This window comes from Lathamus discolor, chromosome 11 (genome assembly GCF_037157495.1).
Source record: "Lathamus discolor isolate bLatDis1 chromosome 11, bLatDis1.hap1, whole genome shotgun sequence".
NCBI lineage: Eukaryota > Metazoa > Chordata > Aves > Psittaciformes > Psittacidae > Lathamus > Lathamus discolor.
The window spans coordinates 1,671,533-1,685,677 of NC_088894.1; the positions used below are offsets into that span (position 1 = coordinate 1,671,533).

General features: G+C 58.2%; 1 protein-coding gene across 1 annotated transcript; it reads right to left on the bottom strand.

Moving 5' to 3' along the window:
• Positions 1-411: 411 nt before the first annotated feature.
• SOX18 (SRY-box transcription factor 18) lies at positions 412-5,140 on the bottom strand. The gene is made up of 2 exons (XM_065691804.1): positions 4,465-5,140; positions 412-2,523 (listed from the first exon to the last, which is right to left on the bottom strand). The coding sequence occupies exons 1-2, from the start codon at positions 4,877-4,879 to the stop codon at positions 1,673-1,675; spliced, it is 1,266 nt and encodes a 421-aa protein (XP_065547876.1). The 5' UTR covers positions 4,880-5,140; the 3' UTR covers positions 412-1,672.
• Positions 5,141-14,145: the final 9,005 nt, after the last annotated feature.

Sequence of the window (14,145 nt, forward strand, 5' to 3'; positions counted from 1 at the left end):
GCGATATCAGCCTGGTTTAAATCACTCAGCGTTCAAGGAACGGATGCCACCGGGCTTTTATGCAACAGATTGTCATTGCTCCTCTGCAAATGGGACAGAAACATAGCTGTGCATCATAAAATGATTCATGGGAATGGGACAAAGCACCGGTGGCTCCAAGCTGAGTCCGACAGGGCACGGTGACCTCTTGGCAAGACCCGTGGAAGCAGCCAGTGAGAGAGGTGGAAGGGCTCCGGCACAAGGGGTTTTATTCCAGCTCCTAGGAATAGGAGTGAAGGTGCTGGAGGAGCTGGCTCAGTTTTGGGGGTGTTTCAGCACTGGTTTAAGCACCGAACCCAGGGCAATGGGATACCGGGATGAGCCATGGGGACCCCGCGCTGCCAGCTTGGCAAAAGAACCACACCGAGGCCGTTTTCAGAGGCGGATATCGCATGTTTTATTGTGTTTCCATGTGGGAACAGCAGCTTTTCCTGCAGAGCACATCTCCAAGGAAAAGGGGGGGGGGGGGGAAGAGACCAGCAGCATCACCCCATCCCGCTGCCGGCGCTCCGGAGCCGAGCAGAGCCGCGCTCACCGAGCCCAAGGCGGCTGCCGGGGCGGGCAGGCGGCAGCCTGGAGATTAATCCATTTGCCAGGTTGTCAGAGCATTAATCAACGGATACAGCAATCTGGAACCGGTTGGGACAACATGGATTTGCGGAAAATATGTGTTCACACAACAAGCACACAAGATGGGAGCAATTAGATGAAGATGTTTTAATAATTAACCAGTATAAAACAGTTTGCTCTCCATACAAGAAAAGTGTTTGCAGTCGTAGTTCCCTTTTGTACAAAAATTCCAGTCGATTGTTCCACAATATTTACATTGACATTCCCTTTGCCACAAAATATCTCCTTTTTTTTTTCTTTCTCCCCTTTTTTCCCCCCTTTTTCTCCTTTTTTTTTTTTTTTTTTTTCCTTTTTCTTTTTAAATCCAGCTTTGCTACATAAATGCTTTAGATCTCATGGATATCCCTTGATTTCTTTGGAAAAAGTCTAATAAAAAACCAACCCCGACACCCCAAAAGACATTAAATACCATTTTATATATAAAAATGCTTAGTAAAAATATAGTTTTGTTGCCCAATTAAAATATATTGCTGAGAATACAGTAAAAACTGTCCTAAAGCCCACCCCTAACGGGCGCCGACCCTTTAATGGCCTCGGCAAAGTCTTCCTAAAAGTGATGGATTTCCCCTCCCTCCACAAGTTTTCCTGCCCTTGGGTTAAATATTGGGAGCAGGTCGCTTCGGCTCATGCTGGTGGTGGTTGTTTCAGGCAGGATTTATTGCAATTGGCTTAAAAATGCCCCTTGGAGCTGGTGGGAGCTACAGGTACGCCCTGGCGAGGGCTGGAGCGGGAAGCGGGAAGGCAGGCGAGTGCTTGGGAAAGGCGTCTATCTGTGTTATATAGTTATATGGTATATCAGTGAGTTCAGCATGGAGTTTCGTCTTAAAAAACCCATAAAAAATAGGAATAAAATTTGAAAGAAAAGGAAAAGAACCAAAAAGAAAGCGATGCATTTAATGAGATACTCTAAATATGATGGAGCTCGTGGTTAAAGGAGGATGGCTTTTGGTTTCTAGAGGAGAGTCGGGGCTCTCCATCGCGAGCATCGGATGGTGGGGCCAACCTAACCGGTGATGCATGGGCTATAGTAGACAGCGCTGCTGGCATCGGACAAGGCAGATATCAAGCTGCTCTCCTCGCAGGAGATGCTTCTAGGAGTCACTTTGGACAGGGAGACATGGTAAGGGAGTCCCGAGGCTTCGGGACGAGTCCTGCTCATGTTCAAATACTGGTCAAACTCATTGCGGTCAACGTCTGTCCACAGCTCGGTTTGGTTCAAGTGATCCACGCTCTCCATGTGATGGGCTTCAGGAGGGGGTGAGAGCTGGCCCAGGTGGGCAGAAAGCCCGTTCTGAGTTCCCGAGCACATCTGGTTGTAGTATATGCTGGAAGGATGGGGAGTCCTCATGGCGTCGGCCAAGTGCGAAGGGGTCTGCGCGTAGGGCACGGCCACGTCCCGCCCCATGCACTTCTCCTGGGGAAACTCCATCTGGTGATGGTGGTGGTAGCCGCGAAAGGGCATCATGTTGCAGTCATCCTGCATGTGCGGAGGGAAAAACGCCGGCTCGGTCTGTTCCAAGACATCCAAGGGAGACATCTCAGGAGTTGGCAAGCCATAGTTTTCAATATCCGACCCCATGGAGTGGAGTTCTCTGAAGTGGTTAAGTGGGGGAGGCTGGGGGTGGCCCGGCTGGCTGCCACCGTGGTGACTCATGCTGAAGTTGTCACTGCAAGGCTGGGAAAGGTTATGCAGGAGGATATTGGGTTCCATCCTCTTGATTTTCTTGGCTTGCTTCTTTCTCCTTGGGCGGTACTTGTAGTTGGGGTGATCCTGGAGGTGCTGGATGCGCAGCCGCTCGGCCTCTTCCACGAAGGGACGCTTGTCGCTGGCGCTCAGCGCTTTCCATGACTGGCCTGGAAGGGGGAAAGCAAAGCTCTTGTCACATCGGCTCGGCCACCCGCTGCTGGTCGGGGCATGGGCATCAGGGCAGATGGAGACTTTGGGGTGGGAAGGGCTCCCTTGGGCAATGCAGCACCTAAATGGGGTCCTGGTGCTGGCACAAGGAAGGGCTGGGGAATGGGAACCCAAGCAGGACTGTCCCCATGTCCCCACGTCCCCACAGCAGGCTCAGCACTGCAGCACAGCAGGAGAATGGGGGGTTCAAAACCAGGGCTGGGGATCCTGTATCCCGCTGCTCCTCAGCACAGCCCGGTCCCTGGTGTGCCTGATTCCCTGCATCCCGCATCCACAGCCCCGCACAGCCCCAGTTGCCCATTCCCAAACCCCGCAGTCCCGTATCCTGAGCCCCATGTCCCTGCAGCCCTGTGTCTCTGCATCCTGCTGCCATATCCTGCTTCCCGTAGTCCCGCATCCTGCAACTCCGTCTACCCATATCCTGCTTCCCGTGTTCCCACATCCCGCATCCTACAGTTGTGTATCCCGCATCCTGCAGCCTTGTATTCCCATATCCTGCATCCTCGCAGCTGTGTACCCCACAGCCCTGTATTCTGCATCCCTCGACCCGTTTCACTGTGTTTTGCATACAGGCAGCTCTGTATCCTCACATCCCACAACCCACAGTCCCATATTCCCACATCCTCTAACACCATATCCCACAGCCCTGTAGCACCGCACTCTACAGTCCTTGATTTCAAAGCCCTGAACCCTTATATCCCACATCCCTGCATCCATGCCTCCCTTCATGCCATATCCCTACAGCTCGCATCCCGCAGCTCTCTAACTTTGCAGCCCACAGCCCTGTATCTCATGGCACCCGATCTGTGCATCCCGCAGCACCCCATCCTTGTAACCCAGCCTCTGCACCCCTGTATCCCCATGTCCTGCACCCTGTAGCCCCATACCCTTGCAGCCTGCAGCCTGCAATCCTGTACCCTTGCACCCCGGCTAGCGCAGCCCCATATCCTTGTATCCCGTGTCCCGCTGCCTCAAATCCTCTCAGCCTGCATCCTGCAGCCCTGTACCCTTGCAGTGTACTTCCCAATGCCCTGTACCCCTTCCTCGCGCGCTCACAGCCCTCTATCCCTGCATCCCAACACCCTGTAACCTGCAACTCGCATCCCCAACTCCGTATCCCTGAATCCCAGCATCCCATATCTCTGCAGTGTATATCCCCAGCCCTGTAACTCTGCATCCTACTGCCCCATACCCCTGCAGCCCACATCTGAAGCCCTATATCCCTGCATCCTGCTGCCCTGGATCGCTGCAGCCAACATTCCCAGCCCCACAACCACCTATCCCTTCATTCCCAGCCCTGTACCCCCACATTCCTGCCTCTTCAGCTCCATACCCCTGCATCCCACCGCCCTGTACTCTTGCAGCCCACATTCCCATCCCTGTAACCCCTCATCCCTAGCTCTGTACCCCCATATCCTGCAGCCCCGTACTCTTGCAGCCTGCAGCCCCAGCCCCGTACCCTCACATCCCATTGTCCTTAGCTCAATACCCCCGTATCTTGCAGCACTACTCTTGTCACTGGCATCCCCAACCCCATATCCCCACATCCCTAGCTCTGTACCCCCGCATCCCACCTCTCTATACTCTTGCAGCCCGTATCTCCAGACCCTGACCCCCGCATCCCCAATCCCATATCCCCGCATCCCTAGTTCCGTACCCCCGCATCCCACCTCTCTATACTCTTGCAGCCCGTATCTCCAGACCCTGACCCCCGCATCCCCAATCCCATATCCCCGCATGCCTGGTTCCGTACCCCCGCATCCCGCAACCTTCCATTCCTGCAGTTGCATCCCCAGCCCCGTCCCCCCTCATCCCCGCGTCCCTAACTCCATACCCCCCTCATCCCACATCCCTGCCCTCCCGCAGCCCTCCCCGCTCACCCAGCATCTTGCTGAGCACGGCGTTGTGCAGGTCGGGGTTCTGCTGCGCCAGCCGCTTGCGCTCATCCTTCGCCCAGACCATGAAGGCGTTCATGGGCCGGCGGATGCGGGAGTCCTCGCCGGCCTTGCCCTCGGCGCGGCCCGCCGGGGGGCTGTATCCATAGCCCGCCTCGGGGCTGGGCGAGCGGCTGGGGGCCGCGCCGGGGGCCGCGCCGGGGGCCGCTCCGCCGGGGCCGGGGCCGAAGGCGAAGCCGGGCTCGGGGCTGGGCGTGCGGCTGGCGGGGGACGCGGCTCCCGGGGGGCGAGGGAAGGCGAGCCCGGGCTCAGCGGCCGGCACGGCGGCGGTGACCCATGAACAGTCGCCCCGGGGTTGCGATATCTCCTCTCGGCAGTAGTTAGACTCAGATATATTCATTCCAGCTGGACAGCACTTTGTGTCCGACCCGACCGGGTGCCGGAGAAAAGAACCGGGTCCCGCCGCGTCCCACCGGGTCCAGCAGCCGCCGCGCAGCAGCCCCGCCGCTCGCCGCCCTCGCCTGCGCTCCGAGGGGAAACCTGCGCTCGGTCGCTTTGTTTTGGTTTCTTTTCTTGGGGATTTTTTGGTTTTCCTCTTTTATTTTTTTCTTTTCTTTTCTTTTTTTTTTTTTTATTTTCCCCTTTTTTCCCCCCCGAAAAAAAAAAAACTTTTGGGATGATGTTGGGCTGGAAGGGGCAAAATATAGCAGGGCTGGACCAATCAGAGGCGAGAAGGGGAGGAGGAGGAGGAGGAGGACGAGAGGGAGAGGAGGAGGAGGAGGAGGAGGAGGAGATGAGGGGGAGGAGGAGGAGGAGGAGGAAGGGGGGCGTCCCCAGGCGCCAGCAGGAAGAGCCACCCGCGGAGGGCCGGGCTGGGACCGGTGTGGACGCTTCTGCCCTTCTCCCTTCCTCCCAAGCCGAGGGCTGTTCGTGTTCCCTCGCTGCCTTCTTTCCTTTCTCTCCTTTCCTTTCTTTCCCGGCTGGCTGCGACCCGCCGAGCCGAGGCAGGGGAGTGTTTAGATTCGCCTGCCAGGCTGCCTGTTTGCAAGCGGACAGGGATGCTGGGGGCTCGGCGTTGAGTTCCCTTAGGCTTTATTTCGTGTGTGTGTGTTTTGGCCGGCATTCCCTGCCGGGGTCAGGAGCAGCCCTGGGGTGAAGCAGGGGCAAACCCTCTTCCCGTGGCATTTTCTGGTGGGAATTTCAGCGCCGGGATGGGGAGAAACTGCTCCTTTTGTTCCCTGTTCGTATGGAAACAAACGTAACTCCAGCCTGTCAGACCGGGACTTGAGGAATTGGGGGTTCACCAGCAGCAGGGGGACAGCAGCTAAAACCTCCTGAGCTGCGCTGCTGGGGCTGACACGGCCATGCCATTGCCACACAAGTTGTAGGGCACAGCAGCATCCCTGTGGCATTGCAGCATCCCTGCGGCATTGCAGCATCCCTAAGGCAAGCTGCCATCGGCAGGCGGGTTATCGTGGCACGGCTGCATCCCCATGGCACAGCAGCATCCCTACGGCACGCTGCCATCAGGAAGCCACCAGTGCCAAGCATCAGGCTCGGTGGTCTGAAGGTCCTTCCTGCTCTTGGCACAGAGGAGTTATGATCTCTGCAGGGCCCGTTTGCAAGCAGAGCTGTGCTCACACAACACCCTGGCTCCCTGACACCCCCCCAGGCCATCGGGTTGATGTTGGAAGGATGCCCCAGCTCCGGGTATCTGCTCCAAGCCCCCCCTGACTATGGACATACCCAAGCCCCGAGCCCAAAATGTGACCCTCAGCATTAGGAAGACTTGGGGCACCGGGTTGCGCAAGCGCCCGGCTCGCAGCCTCCTTGCAGCGGTGGGGTATTGCATGCCATGGTTTCTGTGTGTCTGGAAGTGATTTGGAGAAGCCGATCACTGTTAACCCTGAGCAAAACAAAGGCCTTGCAAAAAGAAATACAAATACCAAAGTCTCATCTCGCTTGTTCCTCAAGCGCTATTCGGGAGCGGCGGAGGCTTCGGGATAGATTCCCTTCACCTTCCTGCAGCCTCTTATTAATGTTTTGCAAGAGCAAATCAGCACCAGTCCATGGGAGAGCCCGTGCGGCCGCAGGAGCCTCCTCTCTGCTCTCCCCGTCTTCCAGGGAGCCGGAGCATCGCTGTCTCGGAGCTGCTGGAGGCTTTGGCTCTTTGCCCCTGCCTTAGGGAGCAGCAAGGTGGGTGCTGGGGGGAGATGGGGGTCCCCAGGCCAGGGCTTGTGGCTGCTTGTGGGGTGAAGTGAGCAGCATCGGAGCAGTCAGTGTGGGAAGATGCTGGGGATAGCCCAGGGTTATCCCACTGCTGCTGGTCCTGGTCCTTCTCCCCGGTCACATCCACCCCGTGGCTCCAGCAACATCCTTGGCCTCCAGGCTCAGAGCTGGCCTGGAGCTGGGTTTGGAGCTGGTGGCACTGGCTGGCGTTTGGGATGTGGTGAGGATGAGCTGCAGTGGGGTGGGATTGGGGAAGCTCAGCCTTTCCCTGCCCTGGAAACGATGCTGAGAGCCAGGACGAACCCACAGAGCCTCGTGCCTGCTGCCACGCTTGCTCCATGCAACCGCTCCAAGCGTGGACCTCCTCTGCAGGGAATGCCACGGGCTGGGATCAGAGCAGTGCTGCTGTCCCTGTGGAAGTGGGTGCTTTGGGACCTCCTGGAGCAAAGTCCAGGACTTGGACCCTAGAGCATGCATGCAGGGCAAACCCTGCCTTGCAGCATGTCTGCAAATCCAGCACTTGCTTTTGGTGCTGCATCCCAGTGCAGGGGAAAGAGCCAGGGAGGGTGGTGGATAGGAAAAGGAAGGGCACGGTTGTTGAAGAAGGAGGGGTGAGGGATGAAACAGGGGAAGAAGGGAAGGAAATCTGTGAGGAGGGATGGAGCAGCATCCAAAGCACCTAAAAATGCTTGGGTGCGACATTACCAGGGTGCAAAGCACTCAGAATGCCGGGACCAGCACGGAGGGGCTGCGCTGCCTGCCTGGGCAATGCCACTTTGCTTCGCACCCACCCTGGTGCGGAACAAAAGCACCATCACCAGCCGGGGTGCAGGGTGCACTGTGTGGGCTCCATACTCAGGTTCTTGGTGGGGATGGACACAGAAACCCCCTCCCATCACCCTGTGGCCCGGCTCCTCGCTGACCACAGCACAGAGAGAGGAAGCTCTGGACATCCCTGGGCAGAGATAACATCGGTGAGCACCAGCGGGTGACCCGTCCTGGCCGCGCTTGGCGTCGGGCGAGCAGGACCCCAGCAGGCACCCGGCACCAGGGCTTTATTCTCCTATTATTGCTTTTCCTTCCACCCCCTTCAGTTCTATTGGGCCGGCGACTCGCTGACCCCCCCCCGGCCCCCGCTTCCCTTCCTCGCATCCCAGCACCACACCTAAGAGAGGAAGCGGGGCGGGACGGCCGCGCTGCGCCCCGGCACAAAGGCGCTTTCCCCCCCTGCTCCCAGCCCGTGCCGAGGGTTATTCCTGCCAGCCCGGCTCCCAGCCGCCTAAAAATAGATGTGGCACCGCCGGGGCCATCCCGAAGGGCGGTGGGGGATAAAGGGGGGTGGAAGAAGGTAGGGATGAGCGTTGGTGGTTGAACGTGATGGTTATTTCTGGCTGCGGGTGGGTGCAGGAGCCCCAGGGGCTGTGCAACCATGATGGGAAAACAGCGTTTTATGCTCACTTTGCAGAGGGTGCAAGGCACAAGCAGTGGGGCAGGGGCAGGATCCAGCCCTCCACATGGACCGGTCTTGCTTCCAGAGGTGTTCACACCGCTAATGGATCAAGCACCACGTAATCACCGGTGTGGGGCTGGTGCCGAGGTGCATCCAGTTGGATGAATGAGAGATTTCACAGGGAGATATTTGTGGTTAATCACAGCTCATCGTTATCTTTAGGCCACACCGCACAGGTACCCAGCACCATGTGGCCAGGCAGGATGGATGGATGCATGCATGGATGGGTGGATGGACCAACCCCCGCATCCACTTCTTCATCCCGAGGGTGATGCTCTTTTCTGGGGTGGTCAAGGGGAGCAGGGACATTCCCCATGGAGTATGTGGGACCCTTGCAGGGCTGCCCAGCCCGGTGCTCCCCCAGCACCCCGAGATGTGCCCCCATGCAGGCGGGTCCTGCGGGGTCCCCCGGGGCTGCTGCAGCCTTGGTGGAACAAAGGCTTCCCAAAGAAAGGCGCTTCCTGCAGAGCAAAGGACTCGGGGCTGTGGGTGTGTGTGAGCCCTGCCGGCACTGAAGTCATCTGCTGGGAAACGCTCCCTGCTCCACCAGAGCCTCCCCTTTTCCAGCGCCCAGCTCAGCGCCCGGTTTCCTCCTGCACAAAGGGTTCAGTGGGTCAGGCAGAGCCGGCCATGCCGGGGGCTGCAGGGCGCCAGCAGCTGCACTGTGGCATCCGTGTTAGGAGCATCCTGGCAGCAGCTACCTCTGTGCAAGGGTGACACGTCCCCGTGGCCCCAGGCCAAGGACCAGACTCTTTCCCACCCACACTGGGGCAGCGGGGAGAGGATGGGTGGTTGTGGTCAGCCCCATTGGAGAGGGGCTCTTCATCAGGGGCTGTAGCGATAGGACAAGGGCTGATGGGTTCAGACTGAAACAGGGGAAGTTCTGTAGTTCTTTTAGACACAAGGCACAAGCTCTGCCCTGTGAGGGTGCTGAGGCGCTGGCACAGGGTGCCCAGAGAAGCTGTGGCTGCCCCATCCCTGGCAGTGCTCAAGGCCAGGTTGGACACAGGGACTTGGAGCAAGCTGCTCCAGTGGAAGGGGTCCCTGCCCGGGGCAGGGGTTGGAGCTGGAGGAGCTTCAGGTCCTTTCCAACCCAGACCAGGCTGGGATTCTGTGAACGGCCGGCTCAGCAGTTTTCTTCCCATTTGCTCTTTTTCTTGGCTTCCAGCTCCATCTGATGAGCAAAGGGCACTGGGGACAGAGGGAAGGTGCCCTGGGGCACAGTGGCATGGTGCCGGCCAAGCCCGGCAATCAGGCACCGCATCCGAGGAAGCGGAGAGAGTTGTCTTTCTCTTTCAGCTCTTTTCAATAACCAGAGGCCGGCCTTGTTTGTGCAAGATTATAACTGGAATGACAACAGCCGTACCCATTGTGCGAGCAGCGAAACCCACAGCTAACCCAGAAAGGCTGCTTGCGCCGCATGGGCAGCAGCCAGAGCTCGTGGTCCTCACCAGGGCCATCCTGCCTCCCTTCCCCTTCTTGCACTCCAAGGGTCCCTTGGGGTGCCTCATTTCCACCCACATCACCCCATGGTTGCTCCCCAACCTGCTCCCTGTGAAACCCAGAGCTCCCAAGCTGCAAATCCCACCAGGATAATGCCAGGAAAGGCTTTGCCATGTGGCGCGGAGCTAGAGTCGCTTCCCTACAGCTGATCACGGCAGCAGTCGTTGCTTCAATGCTTGGCTCCCATCACAGGGAGAGCCCCGGCTTTTAGGAAGGAAAGTCTTACACTTCTCCCAAGTATTCCAAGGCTCCCATAAACACATTTTTGGTTGAGTGTTAATGAATTACCTCAATGCGGAGCTGCTCATGCCAAATACATGAATACAGAGCGCAGAAAAGCCGCTGAGGAGCAGATTTGGCTGCTGTTCAGCTGCTCCCATCGGCCCAGTTTCATCTCTCGGTTACAGCAAGCAAAGGAGCTCTGCCTGTGGCATCGTGTCCCTGGGGCATGTGCAGACCCTGGGCACACCGGGGTTATCCGCTGCTTCCATCAGGTTGGCAGAAAGTGCTGCTCGCTGGTGTCTGTGCAGGGGATGCAGCCAAGAGCTGGGATCCTGCTCTTTCCGCATGCTCAGGCTCACTGCTCCGCACTGCCTGACCATCACAGAGTCCCAGCCTGGTTTGGGATGGAAAGGACCTTAAAGCTCCTCCAGCTCCAACCCCTGCCACGGGCAGGGACCCCTTCCACTGGAGCAGCTTGCTCCAAGCCCCTGTGTCCAACCTGGCCTTGAGCACTGCCAGGGATGGGGCAGCCACAGCTTCTCTGGGCACCCTGTGCCAGCGCCTCAGCACCCTCACAGGGAAGAGCTTCTGCCTAAGAGCTCATATCAGTCTCCCCTCGGGCAGGTTCAAGCCATTCCCCTTGGCCTGTCCCTACAGGCCCTGGTCCAAAGCCCCTCTCCAGGTTTCCTGCAGCCCCTTTAGGTATTGAAGACTGTGATGAGGTCTCCCCTTAAGGAGCCTTCTCTTCTTGCTGGGGCTCTGCTCTGTGGGTTCCTACCTCTGCTGGGTGTTTGCTCATGCCTTGTTCTTCAAGCATCATCCAGCTGAAAGCACCATGGATAAATGAGTTCGTGCTACACCCGGATGAGGATGCCACTTTCAAGCAGGGGAGGGGAGGGGGATTCAGGCAGCAATGGAGATCACACCTCCATTGCTTTGCTCATCAGGAGGGGCTGAGCCAGTTATTGCTTCTCTGCAGTGGCAAGCAAGCAGGGGAGGGCAGCTGCTGGCTGCAAGGGGGGTCATCCACCCTCTCCATCACCATGGGGGCTGATGCAGCAGCCCAGGATGTCTCCATCTGGGGAAGGTTTGCTGTTCTCCAGAGCTGCTGTGGCTCCCGACATGTTCCAACATAGCACAAGGCATTACCTCACCGCGCTGCCGCAGATGGCAGATGGCTGCTGGCTGTGCCGCGCTCCCCTCTCCCCACTTCATCTGCAGCCTGAGACCAGCACTTTCTGCTTGGGGTTTTTCCACGCAGGGGCTGGTTTGCTCACAGGACCCTGGTGGGGGGGAGGTTGTCAGGTTTCTGAGCATCACCCTGGCCAGGTCTGGAGGAAGAGGAGTCCTTTGCAGCATCCTTAAAGAAGGGGAGCACTTTGCGGCATCCCTGAAGAAAGGGAACACTTTGAAGCATCCCTGGAGGAAGAGGACCCCTTAGCTGCATCCCTGGAAGTGACAACCTTCACTGAAGCTTGCAGCCCACCTCCTTGCACATGAGGCCTTGTGGCCACCCCTCTCTTTCACCAAGGCTTTCACTGCCCAGCAGAAAGGATGGTGGTGATGCTGAGAGCAACCTCACCTGCATATAGCCAGGGCAACCCTGAGTGCCAAGCCTAAGTGGATAAGAGACAGGGGTTAGATGTTGCTGTGACTTCGTGCCTCAGTTTCCCCATGTGATGTGCAGGGCATGGGGCAACCCAGCCTCTCCTCTGGCCCCTAAGAGACAATACCCTCCCTGGCAAAGGGCAGGATGTAGCAGGCTAATTCTCACAGAGTGCTTCTTTCCTGCGACAGAACAATAATAATAATTACAGGAATAATGCTAAGAATAAAGAAAAGGGCCTGAGAGCTTTTCCTCCCTGCAAGCAGAGGAACAACTTTTGCTTTTCAGTGCTGTATGTGGACATGAAGGGAAGGGAAATGTTCATGAAGGTGCTGCATCTACAGCTCAAACCCCCAGGACCTGCGACATCCCCCCTGTAAACTCGCCTAAAAACGATGATTTAAAAGCTTGCCACGGGCAGCATCTTTGCTTTCTGATTTCAGCGCATCCTTTGTGCCGCAGCTGAGCGAAAAGGGCACCTCAGCGACGGCGCTTGGGGACGCTGTGAGCGGAGCCGGGGGATGCAGGGTGCGAGGGGGAGGATGCCGTGCCCCCCCCCCCATGGATGAAGGCTGCTGCCGGGGGGCAGGCGGAAGGCAGCGGGGAAGGGCTCCAAGGCAAAGGCTTTGTTCGCGGGCCAGCCGGGAGCGTGCGAGGGCCGCCGGGTTCCAGCGTTCCTCCTGCGCTGCGCTCCTGCTGTGTGCGGGAGCCGCGCCAAGGTGGAGCCGGGCGGCTCCCTAAGGAAGGACCGGGACAGCGGCGCGTTGAGCCCTTAAAGTGCCTGGGAAAGCGGCCCCGTGATTCCAGCCCCCCCCGGCTCTTCCCGCACCAAGGCCCTTTCCCAGGCTGCCAGCCCCGAGCACCTCCATCTCCCTCCTCCTTTCGCTTGGATCTGGAAGCGCTGGGGAGGATAAGGGAAAGGCTCGCCGCAGCCCGGCCCTTCGTGGTGCGCTGGAGCTGGAGAAATAAGGTTAAAGGCTCTTATCTGATGCAGCCGCAGCCTTGCCAAAACCTGTTGCTATCAGCTCGGGACACATGTGCTATTGGCAAAGCTTCGGGGACACAATAATACAAACAGTTTTCATTGTCGAGTCAACAATGATGGGAGAAGGAGCCTGGTGCTATTACCGGTAGAAAGGCTGCGCTGTAGGAAAGCTCAGGACAGGAGGATGCCGTCGGGATCAGCAGCGGGGTTTAGCAGATTGCAGTGATGTTTGTGTTCGGGAAGGAGAAGCCTTCTATCCCCAGTGGGCTGGAGCCAGAAGGATGGAGCCGGGGAAGAGGGGGGGTTAGGTTGGGAAAAGCTCTTAGAGCAGCATTGTTGGAAGCAGCTGCAGCAAAGTGCTGATGGCAGCAGGTTTGGGCAGGGGCAGGAGGCAGGTTTGCAGCTCCCCTGCCAATCTACATGGAGAGGGGTCTGGAGAACATACAGTACTGGGCTGGGTTGGCTGTGCAGGAGGATGAGTGGGATGGAGCCATCATCCTGCCATTATCTTCAGCACCTCCGAAGCAGCGTCCATAGGGCTGCCGCATGCCCCAGTGCTGCACACTGGTGAGGGTACAGAGAATGTGCTGAAGGGATGCAGGGCCCAGAGCACAAGGCAGAGGGTCTCCAGGTAGCCACGTCACAGAGATTGGGAAGAGGCACCCAGCACATGGGGTACCGATTCCATCCCATCACCTCGTGAGGTGGTGAGGGAGAGGATGCAGGTTTGCCAGCTGCCGTGCCATGGTGGCAGGGGGTAGTAGCATGGAGCTCTTTGGGAGGTTGGAAAGCCAGGCAGGAGATCAGGAACTTATCGGCTGCTGTCAGGGGCTGAGCAGGGCTGGGGTGGACATTCCCACCGGGAGCAATGATGTCACCAGTGGCCGGGGGGCAGGAAGCCTGGTGCAGCCAGCGAGTCTGTCCTCCTCAGCATCCCCCATGTGTTTTTGTGAGCAGTGCATCCCGTGCCGGCCCTCCCACCCCGCAGCAGCCTTGCACCCGGGCTGGCATCCCAGCCACTGCACCGTGCCGGGTGCTGCTCCACATCCCTGTGGGCTGCAGGATGGTGCTGGTGCATGTGTAGGGCAGAGAGGCTGGCTGCCCAGAGAAACTGCGGCTACCCCATCGCTGGCAGTGCTCAAGGCCAGGTTGGACACAGGGGCTTGGAGCAAGCTGCTCCAGTGGAAGGGGTCCCTGCCCGGGGCAGGGTTTGGAGCTGGATGAGCTTTAAGCTCCTCTCCAACTCTAATCATTCCATGATCCAACCATGCCTGGTGTCCGCATATTCCAGCTGGAAGCTGCAGTGGTGATTACTCAAACGTGCCGAGGAAAAGCTCCAGCAGACCGAGGCGCTCAGTGATGCTGCGAGATGCAGAAGAGCCTCTTGTAGCTGGGGGTCCACTGGGGTGAGGGGAGCCATGAGCCCCATCTCTACCCTCCCAACCTGGCCGCTTTGGTCTTGGTGTTGCCTCTTGGTCCCATGAGCATCCTTTGAGAACCCAGCAGGCACTCGGAGCAGGCAGGGTGATGGCAGCCAGGCATGAATGGGGTGTTTGGGATGGGGCAAAGCACTTGGTGGTGAATCAAGACGAGAGGGTCTTCCTGAGCACA